Source organism: Saccoglossus kowalevskii, chromosome 19, assembly GCF_978046115.1.
Source record: "Saccoglossus kowalevskii chromosome 19, keSacKowa6.1, whole genome shotgun sequence".
In the NCBI taxonomy this organism is placed as follows: Eukaryota; Metazoa; Hemichordata; class Enteropneusta; family Harrimaniidae; genus Saccoglossus; species Saccoglossus kowalevskii.
In genome coordinates, this window is record NC_140659.1 from 2,421,785 (window position 1) to 2,448,465 (window position 26,681).

General features: G+C 36.9%; 1 protein-coding gene across 2 annotated transcripts in view; it reads left to right on the plus strand.

Annotated features, from left to right (window-relative positions):
* Positions 1–20,373, plus strand: part of LOC102805276 (SH2 domain-containing protein 4A-like) — a 43,179-nt gene extending 22,806 nt beyond the window's left edge. The window contains exons 5-9 of one of the 2 annotated variants that reach the window (XM_085493587.1): positions 678–840; positions 1,021–1,183; positions 7,340–7,467; positions 12,601–12,821; positions 19,254–20,373. In XM_085493587.1, the coding sequence (XP_085349713.1) occupies positions 678–840; positions 1,021–1,183; positions 7,340–7,467; positions 12,601–12,821; positions 19,254–19,355 (777 nt within the window). In that variant the 3' untranslated portion in view covers positions 19,356–20,373. Of the gene's footprint in view, positions 1–677; positions 841–1,020; positions 1,184–7,339; positions 7,468–8,408; positions 8,732–12,600; positions 12,822–19,253 lie in introns of those variants that run through there. The other variant, XM_085493588.1, reaches the window with a different exon arrangement.
* Positions 20,374–26,681: the final 6,308 nt, after the last annotated feature.

Below are 26,681 nucleotides of genomic sequence, written 5' to 3' on the forward strand. Positions count from 1 at the left end.
TAGCATGGGTGACCTCTCACCTTAAGACAAATTCTAATTGAATTATCAATATACATACTAGCATGGGTGACCTCTCACCTTAAGACAAATTCTAATTGAATTATCAATATACATACTAGCATGGGTGACCTCTCACCTTAAGACAAATTCTAATTGAATTATCAATATACATACTAGCATGGGTGACCTCTCACCTTAAGACAAATTCTAATTGAATTATCAATATACATACTAGCATGGGTGACCTCTCACCTTAAGACAAATTCTAATTGAATTATCAATATACATACTAGCATGGGTGACCTCTCACCTTAAGACAAATTCTAATTGAATTATCAATATACATACTAGCATGGGTGACCTCTCACCTTAAGACAAATTCTAATTGAATTATCAATATACATACTAGCATGGGTGACCTCTCACCTTAAGACAAATTCTAATTGAATTATCAATATACATACTAGCATGGGTGACCTCTCACCTTAAGACAAATTCTAATTGAATTATCAATATACATACTAGCATGGGTGACCTCTCACCTTAAGACAAATTCTGCTCTTTAATTAACCAATCATAGGAAATAATTTCCCAAAATTCCTGTCAACATTATATGCATCTATTTTTAAAATAGCAAGACTAATAATGTCTTATGTATAACACTATTATTTTACCAGGAGAAGGAGGAAAAGGAAAGTAAATCCAGGGAAGAAGATCTCCGGAAGAAATGGCAACTCAGAGCACAGGAAATTTATCAGAGAGGAAAACAAAAAAGAGAAAGAAATAACAAGGATGCTGAAACAGAAAGTAAACAGACTGATGAATTTTGGAAAGAACAACGTAAGTGGCAAGTCTATAAATATCTTTATTATTTTTGTTTGGCCCTGAATAATAGCTTAATAATAACTATTATATCAGTACACATGATATTGCATGTACTTTACTTACTATAGTATGTGGTGGTCGTCTTGGAGCATTAACAATAAATAATCCAACAAGAGATAATTCATCATTCCACAGAAGAGAAGTCTAAAATTGCAGATAGGCATAGAAGTGAACGTGCAAAACAAGCCAGGAGGAGTTTGCGAATGTCTGTTGACTATTCAACTTTAGGCATGCCTGGTGTTGTGGAACAAGCTATGCAACAAAACTTACACAAACCAAAACCAGCATTGCCACCAAGGTAAATAAATAAAATGTGTATGTGTGAATTTGAATTATTGTCACATGTGCTGACAGGACAGGACAGATCAAAAACCCATATCACCAGCGTCACACTGTTTTTTAGCTCCGCTGTCGACTTTGTCGAGCGGAGATTATCATATGAGTGATTGTCCGTCGTCGTCAGTGTCAATGTTTTACTTTTTTGACTTCTTCTTGAAAACTATAAGCCTGAATGCTTTGATACTTGGTGTATATGTACCTTGGGTAGACCTCTCTCAGATTTGTTCATTTTGTAATGATATCTTCTATTCTCTAATTTTGGTGAATATTTTTGTCATTTTTAGTAAAAAGTGATATTTTCGACTTCTTGTTAAAAACCGCAAGTTCAATTGCTTTGTTATTACATATATAAAGTACTACATGTAGACCTCTCTCAGATTTGTTCATTTTGTAATGATATCTTCAATTCTCTAATTTTGGTGAATATTTTTGTCATTTTTAGTAAAAAGTGATATTTTCGACTTCTTGTTAAAAACCGCAAGTCCAATTGCTTTGATATTACATATATAAGTACTACATGTAGACCTCTCTCAGATTTGTTCATTTTGTAATGATATCTTCAATTCTCTAATTTTGGTGAATATTTTTGTCATTTTTAGTAAAAAGTGATATTTTCGACTTCTTGTTAAAAACCGCAAGTTCAATTGCTTTGTTATTACATATATAAAGTACTACATGTAGACCTCTCTCAGATTTGTTCATTTTGTAATGATATCTTCAATTCTCTAATTTTGGTGAATATTTTTGTCATTTTTAGTAAAAAGTGATACTTTCGACTTCTTGTTAAAAACCGCAAGTCCAATTGCTTTGATATTACATATATAAGTACTACATGTAGACCTCTCTCAGATTTGTTCATTTTGTAATGATAACTTCAATTCTCTAATTTTGGTGAATATTTTTGTCATTTTTAGTAAAAAGTGATATTTTCGACTTCTTGTTAAAAACCGCAAGTCCAATTGCTTTGATATTACATATATAAGTACTACATGTAGACCTCTCTCAGATTTGTTCATTTTGTAATGATATCTTCAATTCTCTAATTTTGGTGAATATTTTTGTCATTTTTGGTAAAAAGTGATATTTTCGACTTCTTATTAAAAACCGCAAGTCCAATTGCTTTGATACTACATATATAAGTACTACATGTAGACCTCTCTCAGATTTGTTCATTTTGTAATGATATCTTCAATTCTCTAATTTTGGTGAATATTTTTGTCATTTTTGGTAAAAAGTGATATTTTCGACTTCTTATTAAAAACCGCAAGTTCAATTGCTTTGATACTACATATATAAGTACTACATGTGGACCTCTCTCAGATTTGTTCATTTTGTAATGATATCTTTAATTCTTTAATTTTGGTGAATATTTTTGTCATTTTTGGTAAAAAGTGATATTTTCGACTTCTTGTTGAAAATCGCAAGTCTGATTGTTTTTATATTACATATATAGGTACTACATGTGGACCTCTTTCAGATTTGTTAATTTCGTGGTGATATCTTCAATTATGTAATTTTGATCATTGTTTTTGTCATTTTTGGTGAAAAGTGATATTTTTAAATTCTTGTTGAAAACAGCAAGTCCCATTGCTTTGATACTATACATATTGTTCATTTTCTGAGCACAAGATGAGCACAATAACATATTTGCATTTGTTGTTATATCAGTAATATTTCCACTGTCAACACTACACTGTTTCACTGTACTGTGGAAATAAGCATATGATAAATATATAATCACACAGTATTTTATCTTTGGTTGATATCAATGATTGCTGTGGCTTGGATTGATACAGTAATCACTTGCCATGAGTGCATGTGCTTCAATTGGGACCCTAAAACCTAGGATAGTTTCAGAACCGCGTTTATGTTGCCGAGACTGATCGCATTGCCCAAGCTTAGGCTAGTCGTGCCAGCAGTTTGGGAAGCACTACAGGCTCGAGTGAGAAGAGGGTTAGTCCTCCCATTTGACTACCAGTACCTTGGGTGCTGCTGCGTTGAGGGCTGGCAGTCAGACCTCCGATAAGAAAGGGGACCAAGCAGGGCAGGACATTGATTTGTCTCTCCCCCACTTCCGACAGTAATGAGACATTTCTAAGCCCCAGGGAACGATTTTCTGAAACGTCTAAATCCGAAGGGAAAATTTTAGGGGGGGGGGGGTAAGAATACAAATCTTGTTCATTCACCGGAAGTGAACACCCTGTCGGGTCATTGTTGTCAGCTGCAAGAGGCCTGTATCATTGTATGGTCGAAGGGAGACAACTCTGGTGTCTCCAATCCGGAATGTTCGTGACTCTTCATCAGTGCAATCGTAAAATCCGAAGTGTGTTCAAAGTAATATGTAACGATTAACATGATTGGCTGCGTTTGCTATGAGGGGCCAATCAGTGAAGTGCTTTCATTTTACTTTTCACCAATGACGCCATTTTATTGCTTCAATTGTTAGCTGCGTTGGATCATTTTTTACAAGTTTCATGCAGCGATAATGGTGAACATGGTTACAAAAGATGTGTCAGCTGTTCGAGAGATCGATAAAGACATTAAGAACAAATTTCGATGAGCATGGCTTGACAAGCAAGTGACATTGACCGTGGAAGGAAGAAAGATGAAGTGGTAACTGAAAAATTTAGTGACTTCATCAGCAAGTGCGAGGTCCCGGGAAAGGTGCAGTGTCTGTATTATAATGATTTGTTCAACTACGGTTCTTGGACCCTGGCTACTTTATTTTCATTAAAAAATTAAAATTCTCATTCCCATTCCTGTTGCTACCTTTTCCCCAGAATACTGCCTCCACTACGGGTCTCTCCCCCTTAGATGACCCGCAGGTGTTCCCGCTGGGGACCGTTCCGACAACAGGCGTTTGATCGGACACGGCCTTGAAAAGGAGGGTTCAACGATGTCTGACCTTGCAGGTTCTGGTGGCCCCTGGAAGTTCGTTATCCAAAATGACTTCGTGAACCACACCATTGGGGAGGGGTGTAGGGAGGGCAATTGTCCTAGTGACCTAATGTTCATACTTTCACCTTTGGTCCTGAAGCAGTCGCTCTGGTAGTGCCATGGTTTCTGGGATCCGAGACGACAGGATCACAGGCAACAACGACTGCACAGCTCCCCTGATCTGGCAGAATACTGAATGTGGCAGGGGTGCAAAGACAGTGATGGGATGGGATGGCATCGGTCCCCTGTGGAAGAATATAGTCCTATATACATGTATGATTAACGCCTTCCGCTGGACCAAGCGCTATCCTATCGGTACGATGTTGGTGGACTGGTAAAAGGGGATGGCCACGTTCTGTGGAGTTTCTCAGCTTCTTAGTCAGAAACAGTCCACCACACCCTAAGAGCAGAGTTGCAATCCATTGACTTTTGGAGCCAGCACACTGGAATGTATTACGGTGGGTCTCCAGGACTCTGAAATCTCAGAGGCGGAACGCACCAGTCTCCTAGACCAGTAGACACATTTGTTAGCGGGACAACTCACAGCTATGTGTGATATCCTGCAGTGGCATCTGGCTCTCTTGGCAGGGGCCAGGATCAGGTGGTGGATCATCCCCTTTCTCGGGCGGTTGTGCCCCCACCCTCAGGTCACAAGGATGCAAGTTTGATGCTTCTGTCTGTGACAAGGGAACAGGCAAGTGTTTGGCAGGGGGCAGAGTCTGAACATTTGAATCGTTTCTGGGCATGGAGTTAGACACAGAGGTAGGCTTTGTGCACCCATTGTAGGCTTGTTGCCTCTGTGTCACTCCGAGAACTGACGAGCATCTTTGGCTTGAGATCTTAACGCTGTGTAGTTCCGCCAAGTGCAAAGCACTTATTGCAACACCTGTCTCACCTATGGGAACTGGAGAGCCGAGTAACTCTCGGACCAAGCGAGGGATGCCTTGCCCTGGTGGATGGCAATTGCCAACCTCAGGCAGGGGGTTCCCTTGGACTTTCAACCCTTAGTTCAGGACCGCAGAGTCTTGATCCTCATGGACAACACAGCGGTGGTCTCCTACATCAACAAGAAAGGGGGGACCAGGTCCCCATCGTGGATCTAACTGCACAGGGGTGCGGAACAGTCAGACGCACACCCTCTCCCCTATGGGCAGCTTCCAGACTGTTTCAGCTGTGGGACAGTCCCAAGTTGCACCTATTAGCCACACCCCGGAATGCCAAGCTCCCGGTGTATGTGACACTCCTGCCAACTCCAGGAGCATCGACCTTGGACTCATTATCGATCCTGCAAGCCCACACGGGCGCATATACCTTTCCTCCTGTCCTGCTGTTTTTCTGGGTACTAGAGAAACCTCTACAGCAGCACACCTGCATCTTGACGCTGGTGGCGCCAAACAGGCAAACCAACACCTGGTTTCACTACTGTTGGAAATGTTAGTTGAGACACCGGTAGTGCTTCCAGACATCCCGGATCTGCTGCTCCAGCGGGATGGCACACTATCAATGAGCGCAGCTAACTAACACGCGGGAGGCTCTCAGTAGATAGCACAGATGGAAGGTTTATCTGAGTGGGCTGCCAACGTTCTGGCCTGGCGAATAGGGGTTCCACCAATGCAACCTACGACTTCAAGTGGCAGGCATACGTTGATTGGTGTAGTGAAAGGGAGATTGATCCATATCACCACACTGTTGGCCAGGTTGCTGATTCTTCGTCCACCGGTTTGACAACCACCCTTTGAACCGCTGGAATCAGCACCACTGAAATATTTGGCATGGAAAACAGTCTGCCTACTAATTCTAACTAATTATGTCTAATTCTGAGTTAGGGGCTCTGTCCCTTTCGGATGGTTGTGCCACCTTTATGGACAATCAATCTGTGCTAGAGACCCAAATCGGGTTTCTTGCTAGGAACCAAATCCCAGGGTATGATCCACAGCCGATCGCCATCCCCCCTCTGGCCAATATTGTTGGCTAGGAGGATCAGGACAAGTACAAGTGCATGAGGGTCATGCGATCACAAACTCCTCTAGCGTGTCCTGAGGGCAGGCTGCTGGAGAACGCAAAATGTCTTCATCTATTATTGCCTAAGAGACGCGTATTCCATTGAGGAAGGTCTTTTTAGGGTGGGTCCCATCGTTGCGGGTCAAACTTGGATTGTTGACCCAGCCCAAACGACCACAGGGATCCCTGCGCATAGGCCATGCAGCAGTCTTGGCTACAGATTTGTGCAAAGAATTTTCTCTCGTCAGTGCTCCTTGGACATCCCAGATCTCGCTTTTCAGCCTATGCCCTCATGCAGAACTGTTTCGGCCTCTTCTTTGGAATGCTAGTTACTCCATATTGGGTTTGGGTCTAGCCCTTCAGGTAATGCCGACCCTGTCACCCTATCAGCAGTATGCTTTTACCAATGGGATGACATCGGTAAGGTAAAACACCATTTTTCACTGGTCATAGCTAGGTGGTAGTCATAAGTCATAAGTTCGAGTACTCTGTTATTTTCTGTTTTGCTCGGAAACCCGCCACCCCCCGGAATCTGACTATGGCTACAGTTCAAAAAGTCATTAATTGAACATAGTGAATTTAGGCAGAGGGTTTTCAACCCGCCAATTCACATAGTTATTACCCACCATAGATTCCGGATCCCTCTCGACCACCCCACTTTTCGTTTTGCTTAGTCCTCTCATACAGAGAAAACAGGGGAGTAAAGACAGGGCAAGATGGCGCTGACCTCTTTGCCTCGGTCACGTGTTGCGTGACATGGAAGAAAATCAATGCCTACAGTTCAAAATAGTCGTTTTGACTGACCAGAGTATATGGTGATTATGAACTATGTGAATTGGCGGATTGAAAACCCTCTGCCTAAATTTAACATGTCACTATATTTCGCAAAATATATTCACAAACCAAATTGAATTCCCTTCAGCGTGATATGGTAGCTTTCCTAAACAAAATTGCAGATCAGATTTGATAATAAATTGAAGATAATATTTGGTAATCGTAGTCCTAAATAACTATTAAAAATAGCTAAATAGTTAATAGCTAATAGTTATTTAGGACTACGATTACCAAATATTATCTTCAATATATCATACTTATCAGTCCGAGCAGCGTTTATTTATTTATAAACTACTATTTTGATAATAAATTGACTTGTGATATATGTATTCAATATATTCAGACCTCAGAAAACCCGTCCAGATCGCCCTCGCAATAGACGTGATATTACTGAATGGTTTCTTGAAGTGGAAAAACCCAAAATGACTGGAATTGACCCAAAAACCAACAGACCAGCAAAATGGTTTCACGGTGAGTTGAATTCTTTGTATACTAAAATATTTTGGTTTATTACACTGCCTGGAAGGAAATGGAATGTCATCATTGTCATTGTCATCGTTGTCATTGTCAACAATTCTCTTCTGATTCCAGTAATTCAAAACTTATATGTCAGTATAGATAGAAATGTTAGTTTTTAGTTTTACTATCTATCAATTTCAATGTTGTGTTTACTGATTACCGGTATCTGTCAACATCTGCTTTCATACTTGCTACTAATGTACCTTCTTGAGCCCCTCTATTAGTAACAGTATTGTCAATTTTCCTATTTTGATGAATAATAATGTAATTTTTAATAAAAAATAATATTTCAACTCCTTTTAGAAAATCACGAATCTGTTTTTTTAATATTACCATATTTATCGGGGTATAAGCCCAGAGTCCTGAACATAGAAAATTGCCAAAAAATAGCTTGCCAGGATATCCCCGGCAAAAAAACAAAAATTGACAACACGGAGATAAAACTGCGACAGGGAATAGAACGGCAAATGAAAACATGCAACGGAAATAAATGAACAATATGCAACATCATAAGTAAAACAAAATTAATGTATTGCTTATAATGTGACAAATAAACCAGAAATAATAAAAATCGACAATGAGGAATCATTTGAATTAGGATTTTCCCATTGACAAACACGCCCAATACGCGTGAACTCAAAATGAATTAAAATGTCAGGGGTTAAACTGCGACAAATTACGAGTCAAATGTCATACAAGATCAATAATAATTCACAAATTTACACAGTAAAAATTATAAAAATTCATAGCTATTTGAAAAAACTTCTCAGATCTGGAAAAAAAAGGTGAACAGAATGAAAAATAAAATCTATAAAAAAATACAAGGTTGAAGAATATTAGTTGCTCTTTCAAATTTCGCCAAAGCCTTACCTATATTTTACCTATATCTGCAGAATAAATCAAGAAAACTACACAAATTGACTCCATTTACGAATAATTAACGGTTTGCCCGAACACACAGCACTGTTGGAGGCGTGGCCTGTTCAGCATTTGTCAACAACCAATCACAGGACTGGTTACGAACCAGTTGAGCAAGGCTAACCGAGTCGTGACCTTTTTTCTATCTGTGTAACTTCATGTGGAAATCCTGATGAGATTTAAAGTTCAATTCACAACTAACGGTTTTGTAATATTAGAGGCTGTGAACTTGTCCATGGAGGCTGCAAATTAATAAATATTGTATTCACTGACATTTATTTTGTATTTACATTTGCAATGAGTTCCACAGTATCTTTTTCTTATATTTTTGTTTTTGTTTTGTCGATTGTTGTCAGTTGTTTGTTTTGTGTTCTTGGAATTTTGTACAAAAATCAACAACGGTTAAATAGGTATGTTATTTCCATTTTGCAGTACATCGTAGACAGTACTTGTATACTTTGTTATCCAGCATAAATATCAGATTGTTCGGAAGCATGAGATTGTAATGTAAATTTCGTTCATTAATGTTGACGATGACGCTTAAGATTAAGATGACGCTTTCTCCGGGGCTTTCAGAGTCCCACTGGCATGTTGACTATGTTCCAGCCCGTTTACTTACTTGTTGTCAGTGTCTGAGTGGTATATACAAAATACGACCGAGTAAACATCAAAATATTTAAAAAGCAGAAACCTAAAAATCATGCCAAGAGAACCACAGAACCAAAACAATCTGTCAGCCGTCGCTGTCCACAGCAGCGATATGATTTTACACATCGAAATTGAGAATCACAGGTGTAGACATAGTGCATAGAAATGAACACTAAATACATCTATCCTGGCCAGCAATCGAATCATCAATCTTCATGAGTGATGTAACTGGTATTGCTTCTATTCCCACTATCATAAAACGCTCAAGTGAGTGTTGTCAAATTCGTGAGTGTGCGTATTTTCGTACAGTGGCGTAAACATTGCTATAATCAAAGACGCGCTGAACAGAAAGTCAATTCTGGGCTAGTACCATCGTCAAATTCTCGAGAGTAGAGGACTATTTTTATGGGAGATGTTACAATAAGGAACTATTAAAATTGTACGATATGCATATCAAAATCGTTTATTGGATAAGAGCATGTTCTATATTCACCAAAAAACAAAGTTATGTTTCTAGACACACAACAGACTCGAAACAATAGAAACCATTTGATCCGAGTGACCTGTGTTCCAAGCAAAAAAACGTTGAGGCCAAAAACGACTGATTTTTTCATAATTTAGCTAATTCAGTCCGGTGGTTAGGGTATTTATTAGAGACGCCCGGAGAACCCAAATTTTTGGGAAGTGAATCGCTCTGGCGCCGAAAAATCAGCGAAAATAGCCAAGGAGGTGAGGGACTGCATTTCAAAAACATATTTTATATATAGGGTATATAAAAATAACGTGATTTCAATCATTCTCCCAGGTACGGGTTGCTACAATATTGCAACATTGGTTTCATTGTCGACGACGCTAAAGTCGAACGAGTGCGACACTTCTTAGGCTCTCCTTATATGATTTGCTCGAATCGTTTCTAAGAAAGCACAAACCAAACGGCCGGCCCTTTGTAGGGCCACGACATATTTCAAAAAGAGAACTACCGTTTCTGCTTTAATATATATTTTTATAGACTTGCTGACTGTTATGATTCTGAAAAATAAATGTAAATCAGTGGTGAATGCGCTGCCCTGAAGGCAGAAAGCGAAATACCTATTTTGCTGTCGCAGCTATTTCGCGTTCACCCTTTGTTTTACGCAATTAACGATTATATTTAAAGAATTTTTATATCACGACAGACTTCAAGAAAGTCAACTGTTAATACAACCACAGTCAACGAATAGAAAATTGTTTTTTGTTATTTTTTGTGTAGAAAAAGAACCCCTGGGCGTGTGCCCGGATATGACCTCAACTTCTTTATTGTGTCAAAAGTGGGGGGTGGGCGTTTGTCCAGGCATGGGCTCTTACCCGGATAAGTACCTCCTTTATTTTTAAATTTTGTGAGGATATCTTCAATTTTAAAAATTTTGGGGTAAAAATGCTATCAACTCCAGTACTTTGGATAAATGATAGTAACTGTTAGTAGTGGACCATCATACTGTAAAACCATTTATTTCACAATCATACTGTAAAACCATTTATTTTACCATCATACTGTAAAACCATTTATTTCACCATCATACTGTAAAACCATTTATTTTACCATCATACTGTAAAATCATTTATTTTACCATCATACTGTAAAACCATTTATTTCACCATCATACTGTAAAACCATTTATTTCACCATCATACTGTTAAACCATTTATTTTACCATCATACTGTAAAACCATTTATTTTACCATCATACTGTAAAACCATTTATTTTACCATCATACTGTAAAACCATTTATTTTACTATCATACTGTAAAACCATTTATTTTACCATCATACCGTAAAACCATTTATTTTACCATCATACTGTTAAACCATTCATTTTACCATCATACTGTAAAACCATTTATTTTACCATCATACCGTAAAACCATTTATTTTACCATCATACTGTAAAACCATTTATTTTACCATCATACTGTAAAACCATTTATTTTACCATCATACTGTAAAACCATTTATTTTACCATCATACTGTAAAACCATTTATTTTACCATCATACTGTAAAACCATTTATTTCACCATCATACTGTTAAACCATTTATTTTACCATCATACTGTAAAACCATTTATTTCACCATCATACTGTAAAACCATTTATTTTACCATCATACTGTTAAACCATTTATTTCACCATCATACTGTAAAACCATTTATTTCACCATCATACTGTAAAACCATTTATTTTACTATCATACTGTAAAACCATTTATTTCACCATCATACTGTAAAACCATTTATTTTACCATCATACTGTAAAACCATTTATTTTACCATCATACTGTAAAACCATTTATTTTACCATCATACTGTTAAACCATTCATTTTACCATCATACTGTAAAACCATTTATTTTACCATCATACCGTAAAACCATTTATTTTACCATCATACCGTAAAACCATTTATTTTACCATCATACTGTCAAACCATTTATTTTACCATCATACTGTAAAACCATTTATTTTACCATCATACTGTAAAACCATTTATTTTACCATCATACTGTAAAACCATTTATTTTACCATCATACTGTAAAACCATTTATTTTACCATCATACTGTAAAACCATTTATTTTACCATCATACTGTAAAACCATTTATTTTACCATCATACTGTAAAACCATTTATTTTACGATCATACTGTAAAACCATTTATTTTACCATCATACTGTAAAACCATTTATTTTACCATCATACTGTTAAACCATTTATTTCACCATCATACTGTAAAACCATTTATTTTACTATCATACTGTAAAACCATTTATTTTACCATCATACTGTAAAACCATTTATTTTACCATCATACTGTCAAACCATTTATTTTACCATCATACTGTAAAACCATTTATTTTACCATCATACTGTAAAACCATTTATTTTACCATCATACTGTAAAACCATTTATTTTACCATCATACTGTAAAACCATTTATTTTACCATCATACTGTAAAACCATTTATTTTACCATCATACTGTAAAACCATTTATTTTACCATCATACTGTAAAACCATTTATTTTACGATCATACTGTAAAACCATTTATTTTACCATCATACTGTAAAACCATTTATTTTACCATCATACTGTTAAACCATTTATTTCACCATCATACTGTAAAACCATTTATTTTACCATCATACTGTAAAACCATTTATTTTACCATCATACTGTAAAACCATTTATTTCACCATCATACTGTAAAACCATTTATTTTACTATCATACTGTAAAACCATTTATTTTACCATCATACTGTAAAACCAGTTATTTTCACTGATATTTAATTTTCATGTTTTGAGCATATTTACTGTGTTTTAATTTTACGATTTTGTCAAGGAAACATTGAGTTTTATTGTTATTTTACTTGATTATGTAGATTTAATTTTAATTTAGCAGATTTTACTTATCAGCGAAAATAGCGAAATTAATACCCAGTAAATAATCAATGCATTTACAGTAATTTGTTGCTTCCATCAGGTATCATTAAGAGATCAGTTGCTGAAGACCTTCTGATGTCAAAACAAGTCGGCACTTTTCTTGTTCGTATCAGTGAGCGAGTTTGGGGTTATGTAATTTCATATAAAGATGAGGACAGATGCAAGCATTTCCTTATAGATGCCTCTGACAACACATATCAGTTCTTTGGTGCAAATCAAATCGCTCACGAAACATTAAATGATCTGGTTAATTATCATAAGGTAAGATTTTCATTGCATAAGTTCACTATCATTGAGTGTTATTGCTGGAAAAGAATTGACCAGCTTTGTTATTAGTTCAAGAAAAGTGTTCCGCTTGGAATGTGTCTGAATCCCTCATTAGTATGCAAGAATGTAGGAATGTACCAAAAAATTGTTTTTCTGGAGTAAATTGTAGTGTATTTTACTTATGAATGGTCAAAAAGTGCATTGGAGATTTTATGAAAATGTGTGGATGTTAACAGAATGATGTCGTTTGGTCACAGTTGTGCAATAAATAATGGACTATTTTGGGCGTAGCTTTAAAATGTGTCACCGGAGTACTCACACGTGTGCATGAGTTTGTGCTGTGAAGAAACGCCATTGAAAAATAAGTATTGTGTAATTTGTAGCGACAATGTATTCAAATAGATTTATGTTTATGAATCTTGTTTCTTTTCAAAGTGTGTTTATATAATAAAAATTGTTTATGAAAGTGTTTTTATATTTTTTTGATGGATTGAATTCACAAATGATGAGTTATTTTGTTATACCATCACTTGAATTATGTGTTACGAATTTCTGATAGTTTAGGCTTTGTGTTCTATGGGCTGTTCTTTCAAGTGTCCATGTCCACTGTACACCAGTAAATATCTTCCTGTTCACAAGCGATTTTTGCTAATTTTGCTGGAGAGCTGTTTTCAGTTGCAACTGCTGAAATCAAGGCCCGCTGTATGCACAATTGTTCGTCTCGTGTTCTACAACGCATTTCAAAATCCCTTTTGAATTTGGGGGACTTTGTGTGACTGACCATGGTGTTTGTAAACTTTAGTCGAACTGTAGTAGTGTGTAAATCTGCCACAACATGGAGTTGCCATCGTCTCTTGTTTACCATCTCATTTAAATATGTTTGTGCCTCAACAAGGATTGAAAAGTGATTTCCATTTACTTCGTCTGTTATAAATCAACTGTATAAGCTCTCTTCCATCTGTGTCGGCATGATGATACGAGTTCATTTTTTTGTTAGTCCCTGTTCGGACCTCCGTGTGGCTGTGTGTGCGTCCATGCGTGCGTGCGTCCAGACCTGTATCTTAGAAATGCCTGGACCAATCACAATCAAACTTCACACATACAATATACATGATATTATACATATGCACGTCAATTTGTTTCGCGATCTGATTCAAGATGGTCGAATGGCGGCCATTTTTGTGCTAAAAATCATCAAAATCAAGCATTTCTTGGCTGTTTACAGATGGATTTTGTTCAAACTTAATATATACATTAGACATTATGGGACCTTGATGCAAATAATTTCGTTTTTCAGATAACATTCAATATGGCTGACTGGCTGCCATTTTGTTTTAATGAATGGGTTCTAGACCAATATCTCTGACTTGTTTTGACTGATTATGTTCAAATTTTAAATATTCATTATACATCATGTCATATATATACAGATATAGTGGTCTGACGATCCTATTCAAAGTGGCCAAATGGTGGCTATTTTTGTGCTAAAAAATCATAAAATATCAAGCATTTCTGGCATTTATGGATGGATTTCGTTCAAACTTATAACATACATTAGACATTACAGGTTCCCGATGCACATCATTTTATTTTTCAGATTGGATTCAAAATGGCTGACTGGTGGCCATTTTGTTTTAATGATTGGGCTTCTAGAGCCATATCTCTTAAATGCTTTGACTGATTATATTCAAATTTTATATATTCGTTATACATCATGTTATATATACCTCATAAATACATGTATTCAAAATGGCTGATTTTGAATGCTGTTCCTGAGCAATATCTCAATATGGACAAGTACTTGTTTGACGATCAGATACAAATGTCAATCATTTTAAGGTACAGATGCAGTTTACCTGACAGGTATTTTAATTAGTTAATTAGGAAACCAAGATGACCTCCTGTGTCCACAAAACTATATATTTTCGGAAAGCCTATTGTATGAATTTAAAAATTTTGTAAGTATTTTTTTTTATGGACACTGTAATTTGAAATATGCACAAAAATGTGCTTTTTTGGTCAAAAGTGATTTAAAAAAAAAGCTTCTAAACCATGCTTCTATTTCCTGTCAAAATTGGTTTATGGGTACATCTGTTTACTATGAAGAACACGCCGTCATGAAAACTGTCTACCGGTTGTCAATTTTGCTGGGCAGCAGCTCAAATTTCACGAATTCAAGTTTATGTATAAATTAACACCCAGGTTAGTTGTTTGTCTGTACTATTGTTGTTGTTTTGAAGATAAACACATTGTCAATCATTTGTAAAAATTTCAAAACAAAAGGTCAAAGCCTCTAGAAGCTAATTTTTTTTTAAAGTTCTGGGATGTGCACTAAAAAGAAGCTGAGATAATTGCTAATTTGCACAACAATTCACTCAGTAAGAAGTTTGCTGAATGTTGCCATACATGTGTGCCTGACTGAATGTTGCCATACATGTGTGCCTGACTGAATGTTGCCATACATGTGTGCATGACTGAATGTTGCCATACATGTGTGCATGACTGAATGTTGCCATACATGTGTGCATGACTGAATGTTGCCATACATGTGTGCATGACTGAATGTTGCCATACATGTGTGCATGACTGAATGTTGCCATACATGTGTGCATGACTGAATGTTGCCATACATGTGTGCCTGACTGAGTGTTGCCATACATGTGTGCATGACTGAATGTTGCCATACATGTGTGCCTGACTGAATGTTGCCATACATGTGTGCATGACTGAATGTTGCCATACATGTGTACATGACTGAATGTTGCCATACATGTGTGCATGACTGAACGTTGCCATACATGTGTGCATGACTGAACATTGTCATACATGTGTGCATGACTGAACGTTGCCATACATGTGTGCATGACTGAACGTTGCCAAACGTGTGTGCATGACAGAACGTTGCCATACGTGTGTGCATGACTTGTGTTGCCATACGTGTGTGCATGACTTGTGTTGCCATACATGTGTGCATGACTTGTGTTGCCATACATGTGTGCATGACTTGTGTTGCCATACATGTGTGCATGACTTGTGTTGCCATACATGTGTGCCTGACTGAATGTTGCCATACATGTGTGCCTGACTGAATGTTGCCATACATGTGTGCCTGACTGAATGTTGCCATACATGTGTGCCTGACTGAATGTTGCCATACATGTGTGCATGACTGAATGTTGCCATACATGTGTGCATGACTGAATGTTGCCATACATGTGTGCATGGCTGAATGTTGCCATACATGTGTGCCTGACTGAGTGTTGCCATACATGTGTGCCTGACTGAGTGTTGCCATACATGTGTGCCTGACTGAGTGTTGCCATACATGTGTGCCTGACTGAATGTTGCCATACATGTGTGCCTGACTGAATGTTGCCATACATGTGTGCATGACTGAATGTTGCCATACATGTGTGCATGACTGAACGTTGCCATACATGTGTGCATGACTGAACGTTGTCATACATGTGTGCATGACTGAACGTTGTCATACATGTGTGCATGACTGAACGTTGCCATACATGTGTGCATGACAGAACGTTGCCATACATGTGTGCATGACTTGTGTTGCCATACATGTGTGCATGACTTGTGTTGCCATACATGTGTGCATGACTTGTGTTGCCATACATGTGTGCATGACTTGTGTTGCCATACATGTGTGCATGACTTGTGTTGCCATACATGTGTGCATGACTGAATGTTGCCATACATGTGTGCATGACTGAATGTTGCCATACATGTGTGCCTGACTGAATGTTGCCATACATGTGTGCCTGACTGAATGTTGCCATACATGTGTGCCTGACTGAATGTTGCCATTCATGTGTGCCTGACTGAATGTTGCCATTCATGTGTGCCTGACTGAATGTTGCCATTCATGTGTGCCTGACTGAATGTTGCCATACATGTGTGCCTGACTGAATGTTGCCATACATGTGTGCCTGACTGAATGTTGCCATACATGTGTGCCTGACTGAATGTTGCCATACATGTGTGCCTGACTGAATGTTGCCATACATGTGTGCCTGACTGAACGTTGCCATACATGTGTGCATGACTGAACGTTGCCATACATGTGTGCATGACTGAACGTTGCCATACATGTGTGCATGACTGAACGTTGCCATACATGTGTGCATGACTGAACGTTGCCATACATGTGTGCATGACTGAACGTTGCCATACATGTGTGCATGACTGAACGTTGCCATACATGTGTGCATGACTGAACGTTGCCATACATGTGTGCATGACTGAACGTTGCCATACATGCGTGCATGACTGAACGTTGCCATACATGCGTGCATGACTTGTGTTGCCATACATGTGTGCATGACTTGTGTTGCCATACATGTGTGCATGACTTGTGTTGCCATACATGTGTGCATGACTTGTGTTGCCATACATGTGTACATGACTTGTGTTGCCATACATGTGTGCATGACTGAATGTTGCCATACATGTGTGCATGACTTGTGTTGCCATACATGTGTGCATGACTTGTGTTGCCATACATGTGTGCATGACTGAATGTTGCCATACATGTGTGCATGACTGAATGTTGCCATACATGTGTGCCTGACTGAATGTTGCCATACATGTGTGCCTGACTGAATGTTGCCATACATGTGTGCCTGACTGAATGTTGCCATACATGTGTGCCTGACTGAATGTTGCCATACATGTGTGCCTGACTGAATGTTGCCATACATGTGTGCATGACTGAATGTTGCCATACATGTGTGCATGACTGAATGTTGCCATACATGTGTGCCTGACTGAATGTTGCCATACATGTGTGCCTGACTGAATGTTGCCATACATGTGTGCCTGACTGAATGTTGCCATACATGTGTGCCTGACTGAATGTTGCCATTCATGTGTGCCTGACTGAATGTTGCCATTCATGTGTGCCTGACTGAATGTTGCCATTCATGTGTGCCTGACTGAATGTTGCCATACATGTGTGCCTGACTGAATGTTGCCATACATGTGTGCCTGACTGAATGTTGCCATACATGTGTGCCTGACTGAATGTTGCCATACATGTGTGCCTGACTGAATGTTGCCATACATGTGTGCATGACTGAACGTTGCCATACATGTGTGCATGACTGAACGTTGCCATACATGTGTGCATGACTGAACGTTGCCATACATGTGTGCATGACTGAACGTTGCCATACATGTGTGCATGACTGAACGTTGCCATACATGTGTGCATGACTGAACGTTGCCATACATGTGTGCATGACTGAACGTTGCCATACATGTGTGCATGACTGAACGTTGCCATACATGTGTGCATGACTGAACGTTGCCATACATGTGTGCATGACTGAACGTTGCCATACATGCGTGCATGACTTGTGTTGCCATACATGCGTGCATGACTTGTGTTGCCATACATGTGTGCATGACTTGTGTTGCCATACATGTGTGCATGACTTGTGTTGCCATACATGTGTGCATGACTTGTGTTGCCATACATGTGTGCATGACTTGTGTTGCCATACATGTGTGCATGACTTGTGTTGCCATACATGTGTGCATGACTGAATGTTGCCATACATGTGTGCATGACTTGTGTTGCCATACATGTGTGCATGACTGAATGTTGCCATACATGTGTGCATGACTGAATGTTGCCATACATGTGTGCCTGACTGAATGTTGCCATACATGTGTGCCTGACTGAATGTTGCCATACATGTGTGCCTGACTGAATGTTGCCATACATGTGTGCCTGACTGAATGTTGCCATACATGTGTGCCTGACTGAATGTTGCCATACATGTGTGTCTGACTGAATGTTGCCATACATGTGTGCATGACTGAATGTTGCCATACATGTGTGCATGACTGAATGTTGCCATACATGTCTGCATGACTGAATGTTGCCATACATGTGTGCATGACTGAATGTTGCCATACATGTGTACATGAGTGAACGTTGCCATACATGTGTACATGAGTGAACGTTGCCATACATGTGTGCATGAGTGAACGTTGCCATACATGTGTGCATGACTGAACGTTGCCATACATGTGTGCATGACTGAACGTTGCCATACATGTGTGCATGACTGAACGTTGCCATACATGTGTGCATGACTGAACGTTGCCATACATGTGTGCATGACTGAACATTGCCATACATGTGTGCATGACTGAATGTTGCCATACATGTGTGCATGACTGAATGTTGCCATACATGTGTGCATGACTGAACGTTGCCATACATGTGTGCATGACTGAACGTTGCCATACATGTGTGCATGACTTGTGTTGACCAAGTCATTGACCATGACTATTTTTTTTAAAAAGGCCATGTAAAAATGCAATTGATATTCATACTTGGAAAGCCATATTGACAACAATGACAGCACATCATATATTAAAATTGTTTCTTTGTTTTTAAAGAAAAATCCAATTTCAACAATGGAAAATGAAGTGTTAATAACTGATTGTGGTCAAGATAGGGATCCACCTGACTATGCAGAACTCTATGGACAATGGATGTAACATTTTACTGTCAACAGTTGTCTTTATCAAGATTGTATTCAATTACAATTTGCACATGATAGATCAATGTGACAATGGAATCACAGATGGTACACAAATCTTCAATGTGGCTGGCTGCAGTGGAATCTTTCATGGGATAATGTGATCCACTGTTGCAATGAGACTTTGCAGTATTACTGTAGAATTGACATGAAGGAAGTCCATTCTCAGAGATAGTTTTGGTAGGCTGTGAAGTCATTCATAATAACTGATCGAAACGATAGCTGTGTTGTCCATGCTAAAAGTGTAGTTACTAAAATTACTAGACTTTCACCACCAGTTCTCTCTTTTCATTCACCAAATAGTCCTATTTATAGTCTGCACCTTCCTTCAGTAGATTGGGACAAAAATGTGCCAAGATTAGGGTTCATTTCCAGAAATATTGAAAAATATAAAAAAAAAACTATGGCAAGAAAGTCTGGTGGTTAAAGGAAAAGTCTAGGCTAACAACAATACTCCCAGATGAAAGAGCTCTGCAGATGTAAGAAAAGGCAATTGACATTTTTTTCATGTCACTTTTCATTCTTTAGATATTCAAATTTTCATCAATTTTTGTAGTCCACCATCTTGATTCTTCAGCAAAGGATTATGTGTAAAGTATGACATCATATCCTGTTGTGAGAAAATAATTTCATTCTCCTACATTTTTGGAGCTCTTTCATCTGTGATCATTATGTTGTTTACCTTGACTTTTTCTTTAAGATGAATTGTTTGTATTTCTACAGTATTATTCAATATATTGTAATTAATATTTTATATTTCATCTCGAATAATAGTGTTGGTCTTTGTTATATAATAACTGTTTAAATTTATCCACTTTTTATATGATTTCATGATTCTTACTCGTATTTGTTTGTTTGCATGACAGTGTCCATGGTTTTCTGTTCAATGATTTAATGTACAATGTCTAAATGTTGCTTACTTGTTGCATACTGTCAAATGAATTTGTATAATTATATTTATAAGTATTATCAACTTCTTCAATAGTGTGGACTAGATAGTGTTTTTGTAAATGCGATTGTGGATGCTGACAAGTGAACTACACATCAAAGTGAACGTTAAATTACAGTAGAACTCATTGCTTTTAATAAGCTATTAAATAAAACCAGATATTTCTATATTGTAAAATAATCTCTATACTATATATTTACATTGTGGTAAATGTATGCTGCATATCATTGCATTATTCTCATTAATAAATGTGGATATGTTTCTAGAAGTTTATGTATAAAAACCCTTCTCTAGTCTGAGACAAGTCTCAAGTCAGTCTGAGACAAGCCTCAAGTCTGTCTGAGACAAACCTCAAGACGGTCTGAGACAAGCCTCAGGACGGTCTGAGACAAGCCTCAGGACGGTCTGAGACAAGCCTCAGGACGGTCTGAGACAAGCCTCAGGACGGTCTGAGACAAGCCTCAAGTCGGTCTGAGACAAGCCTCAAGTCTGTCTGAGACAAACCTCAAGACGGTCTGAGACGAGCCTCAGGACAGTCTGAGACAAGCCTCAGGATGGTCTGAGACAAGCCTCAGGACAGTCTGAGACAAACCTCAAGACTGTCTGAGACAAGCCTAATGTCGGTCTGAGACAAACCTAATGTCTCGGATAATGCAACCAAAATTCTTGCAAGGTTCTCAGTGAGATTCTGATCAGTTTTTTGTATTTACGAATTAGAGAGAAAATGGTGAGAATCTAATATTGGTGAGATTCTAGCAAGGATATGAACAGATTCTTACTGTTTGCGTATCCGATCATTCTTGCAAGATTTTCACTGTTCTCATTTTCAGACATGCCTGGGCCATTTTAACTTACTATGAACCAGAGAATTCATCACAGTTTGTTTTATGATTTGAATTAAAATGGCTGCAATAATCAAATTAGATCATTTTCATATTTATCTGAATTGTATACCTTGCTTTATTCATTTTTATTCAAATTAATTTGCATAGTTTTTTAATATTGCAATTATCTTCAGAATTTTTATGTCTGAACTTGTTCAAACATATTTGTATATTTAATTAATTCTCATTAGCATATTTTATATTTGTGTATGCAATCTGGTATTGAGTTTTCACTTGCCTAATTATTCGTTTGCATACTTATCTCCATAGTGACTGACAGAATACATTATAAATTCAAAATGGCTGTTAGCAATTGTTGTGTGACCTTGTGCATATAAATTAATATTAATGAGTTAATTTAACTTCATTCAATCACTTTAATAAGTGTGTGATGACAGATATTCTATCTACATATGATTGATGATATGCATGGGCAGTATTAGGGGTAGACAATGTTGACTTTTTGAGTCGATCACAATTACGTAATTGTATTTGAATGAAAGCTGAGGGTTGGTATTTACAAATATTTACCTCCAAGGAGGTTAATATATTTTTGCCGGCATATTTATTCTTATAACATTTTCAGCATGGGTTGCAATTGACAAACTAACCTCTTCAATTTTTAACTCCGCTGTTGACTTTGTCGAGCGGAGCTTATCATATGAGTGATTGTCCGTCGGCATCCGCCGTCCGTGCCAATGTTTTACTTTTTCGACTTCTTGAAAACTACAAGCCTGAATGCTTTGATACTTGGTATGTATGTACCTTGGGTGGACCTCTCTCAGATTTGTTCGTTTTGTAATGATATCTTCAATTCTCTAATTTTGACGAATATTTATGTCATTTTTGAAAAGTGGTATTTTTTAATTCTTGTTGAAAACAGCAAGTCCCATTGCTTTGATACTATACATATTGTTCATTTTCTAATGATATCTTCAGTTCTTTAATGAAATGTGCCTTGCAAAACAGCGGAGCTATCTCAGCCGAGAGGCTGCTTGTTTTTTTTTCAAAAAGAAATTAATAGCTTAATATGTAAATCTGATATTGTGTTTTGTCAGAAGAAGATGTATTGTGGGAACTCATATTTATGCAAATATAATTATGCAAATAATACTATAGGCATTTGTGAGGATAAGTAATTCAGATTTACAGCGTCTTCTAGTTATCAAAGCATTTCTAAACTTATGGTAGAGGGTTGTGCCTGTACCACTATGTACTGTTGGTAATAGCAATGCATTGGTCTCTTAAACAATGTAGAAAAGTTCTATGTATTTAGCAGACTACATGTTTTGTAATTTTAGATTGATACGATATCTGCAGCAACACACATTTTATAGAGCGGGGGAGTCGCCACTTGCGCATGCGTCAGATGGCCATAGCGTGTCATTGTTTACAAACAAGCGTCTTGGGACTCAATTCCCCGTGTGTGCGCATATGACGACCCCCCCTCTTTAAACAATAATAGTATAATTGTGCATTTACACCCCACTATGCAACACATCACTATGCAACACATCACTATGCAACACATCACTATGCAACACCCCTGTACTCGGAAGCAGAGAGTTGGTATTGACATGTTTTGTATTATATTTTGTTGTTCACTTTTTTAGGCAAATATTGTTTTGTGTGCGATAAACTTAATTTTATCAGCTACATATTTCACCCCCAAATATATATTGATCACTTCAAAAATTATCACAGATATTTTTTTCATGGACATTAAAAACAAAGTCATATATAATATACCGGTAATTATAAAATCTGTAGGAGAACTTCTACAAAGTGCCTTCTTAGTAAGAAATGAGAACCAACATAATGTCACTGTATTACTAATAGAATCATGTATCTATTTCTGAAGATGTAATAAATATATTATTATTTGTGTTTATTTGGTTGGCAGCAAAATAATTGTTGCGGGTTGCAGGCTTCACATTAAGCTTCACAAATAAGCTTCTAGTAGTTTTTGACTCCCGTGTGCGAAGCACAAAAGGGAGTCTTTGCAGTTACCCTGTCTGTCTGTCTGTATGTATGTATGTCACTTTTTTTGTTCCACCGTTATCTCAAGAACCACTAATCAAATTTTGATGAAACTTGGTACATAGATGCTCTGGGATAATGCGCAGAGTTGATTAGGTTTTGGTAAAAATCTATGAATATTAATTACCTAATTTGCATGATACTTAGCTGATTTTTAGCTGTTCCAAGACTGTTCCACTGATATCTACAGAACCACTCATTGGATTTTGATGAAATGTGGCACATGGATGCTCTGAACTAGTGCGCAGATTTGATTAGTTTTGGGTAAAATCTATGAATATTAATTACCTAATTTGCATGATAATTAACTGATTTTAAGCTGTTCTATGACTGTTCCACTGATTTTTGAAGAACCAATCATTGGATTTCAATGAAACTTGGCACATGGATGCTCTGAACGAATGCGCAGATTTGATTAGTTTTGGGTAAAAATCTGTTAATATTATTAATTACCTAATTTACATAATGATTAATCAATTTTCGGCTTTTCCACTGATATCTCTCAGATTTGTTCGTTTTGTAATGATATCTTCAATTCTCTAATTTTGACGAATATTTATGTCATTTTTGAAAAGTGGTATTTTTTAATTCTTGTTGAAAACAGCAAGTCCCATTGCTTTGATACTATACATATTGTTCATTTTCTAATGATATCTTCAGTTCTTTAATGAAATGTGCCTTGCAAAACAGCGGAGCTATCTCAGCCGAGAGGCTGCTTGTTTTTTTTTCAAAAAGAAATTAATAGCTTAATATGTAAATCTGATATTGTGTTTTGTCAGAAGAAGATGTATTGTGGGAACTCATATTTATGCAAATATAATTATGCAAATAATACTATAGGCATTTGTGAGGATAAGTAATTCAGATTTACAGCGTCTTCTAGTTATCAAAGCATTTCTAAACTTATGGTAGAGGGTTGTGCCTGTACCACTATGTACTGTTGGTAATAGCAATGCATTGGTCTCTTAAACAATGTAGAAAAGTTCTATGTATTTAGCAGACTACATGTTTTGTAATTTTAGATTGATACGATATCTGCAGCAACACACATTTTATAGAGCGGGGGAGTCGTCACTTGCGCATGCGTCAGATGGCCATAGCGTGTCATTGTTTACAAACAAGCGTCTTGGGACTCAATTCCCCGTGTGTGCGCATATGACGACCCCCCCTCTTTAAACAATAATAGTATAATTGTGCATTTACACCCCACTATGCAACACATCACTATGCAACACATCACTATGCAACACCCCTGTACTCGGAAGCAGAGAGTTGGTATTGACATGTTTTGTATTATATTTTGTTGTTCACTTTTTTAGGCAAATATTGTTTTGTGTGCGATAAACTTAATTTTATCAGCTACATATTTCACCCCCAAATATATATTGATCACTTCAAAAATTATCACAGATATTTTTTTCATGGACATTAAAAACAAAGTCATATATAATATACCGGTAATTATAAAATCTGTAGGAGAACTTCTACAAAGTGCCTTCTTAGTAAGAAATGAGAACCAACATAATGTCACTGTATTACTAATAGAATCATGTATCTATTTCTGAAGATGTAATAAATATATTATTATTTGTGTTTATTTGGTTGGCAGCAAAATAATTGTTGCGGGTTGCAGGCTTCACATTAAGCTTCACAAATAAGCTTCTAGTAGTTTTTGACTCCCGTGTGCGAAGCACAAAAGGGAGTCTTTGCAGTTACCCTGTCTGTCTGTCTGTATGTATGTATGTCACTTTTTTTGTTCCACCGTTATCTCAAGAACCACTAATCAAATTTTGATGAAACTTGGTACATAGATGCTCTGGGATAATGCGCAGAGTTGATTAGGTTTTGGTAAAAATCTATGAATATTAATTACCTAATTTGCATGATACTTAGCTGATTTTTAGCTGTTCCAAGACTGTTCCACTGATATCTACAGAACCACTCATTGGATTTTGATGAAATGTGGCACATGGATGCTCTGAACTAGTGCGCAGATTTGATTAGTTTTGGGTAAAATCTATGAATATTAATTACCTAATTTGCATGATAATTAACTGATTTTAAGCTGTTCTATGACTGTTCCACTGATTTTTGAAGAACCAATCATTGGATTTCAATGAAACTTGGCACATGGATGCTCTGAACGAATGCGCAGATTTGATTAGTTTTGGGTAAAAATCTGTTAATATTATTAATTACCTAATTTACATAATGATTAATCAATTTTCGGCTTTTCCACTGATATCTCAAGTACTAATCATAACATTTCAATAAAACTTAGTACATAGGTGTCATATGACACTGCACAGACCTGATAGTTTTTAGGGTAATATCAGTACATATTAATTACCTAATTTGCATAATTAATTATTTTTCAGCTTTTGATATTTCGAGTAGTAATGATCATGTTTCAATGAAACTTGGTACATAGTTACTTGAGGACTGTGCAGAGACCTAATTAGTTTTTGGGTAAATATTTGTGCATATTAATAATTAGTTGATTTTCAGCTTTTCACCTGATATCTCAAGTACTAATCATCACATTTCAATGAGACTTGCGACATAGATATTCTAGGACTATGCAGAGACCTGATTAATTTTGGGATAAATAGTTGTGCCTATTAATTACCTAATTTGCATAATTAGTTAATTTTTTTGCTGTTCTATGGCTGTTGCACTGATGTCTAAAAACCACTCATTGGATTTCAATGAAACTTTTAAAGAGTACCATCGCATTTCAATGAACCTAAGACTATGCACCATATTAGTTTTTGGTAAATATTTATGCTTCTTAATCACCTAATTAACATAATTAATTAATACTGATATCTCAAGTATTGATCATCACATTTGAATAAAACTTGGTCCATAAATGCTCTAGGACAATAGACAGCCTGATTAATTTTGGGTTAAAATCTGTTCATATTAATTCTCTAATTAGCATAATAACTAATATTTTTTTGGTTCTAATCACATTTCAATGAAACTTGGTACATTGTGCAGACCTTATTAGTTTTACACTTGAATCTGTTCATATTAGTTACCTTATTTGCATAATTAGTTTTCAGCTATTCCATCAATATCTCAAGTATAAGTAATTTTGAATTAATTTTTAATGTGTCTCCAAAACTCTCAGCACACGGGAGTTCTTTCTAAGCTTTCTTTGATTTAGTTTTATTTATACCCTAACCCTATCTGGCCTAAATTCAGACATATTTTTAGCCTCTTCCAACGAACTATAAACAGCATGGTAGCGGTAAATTATTTACGTTGATGGCGCACTTCATGTACTCAACATAGGGCCGGTACAATTTCGCCAAGCATTTCCAACGTGGTAGTTTTATTTGGGACTAATTATTTTTTGTATGTTCCGTGGTGCCAATTAGCCTAATTAATTTTTCTTATTATATTT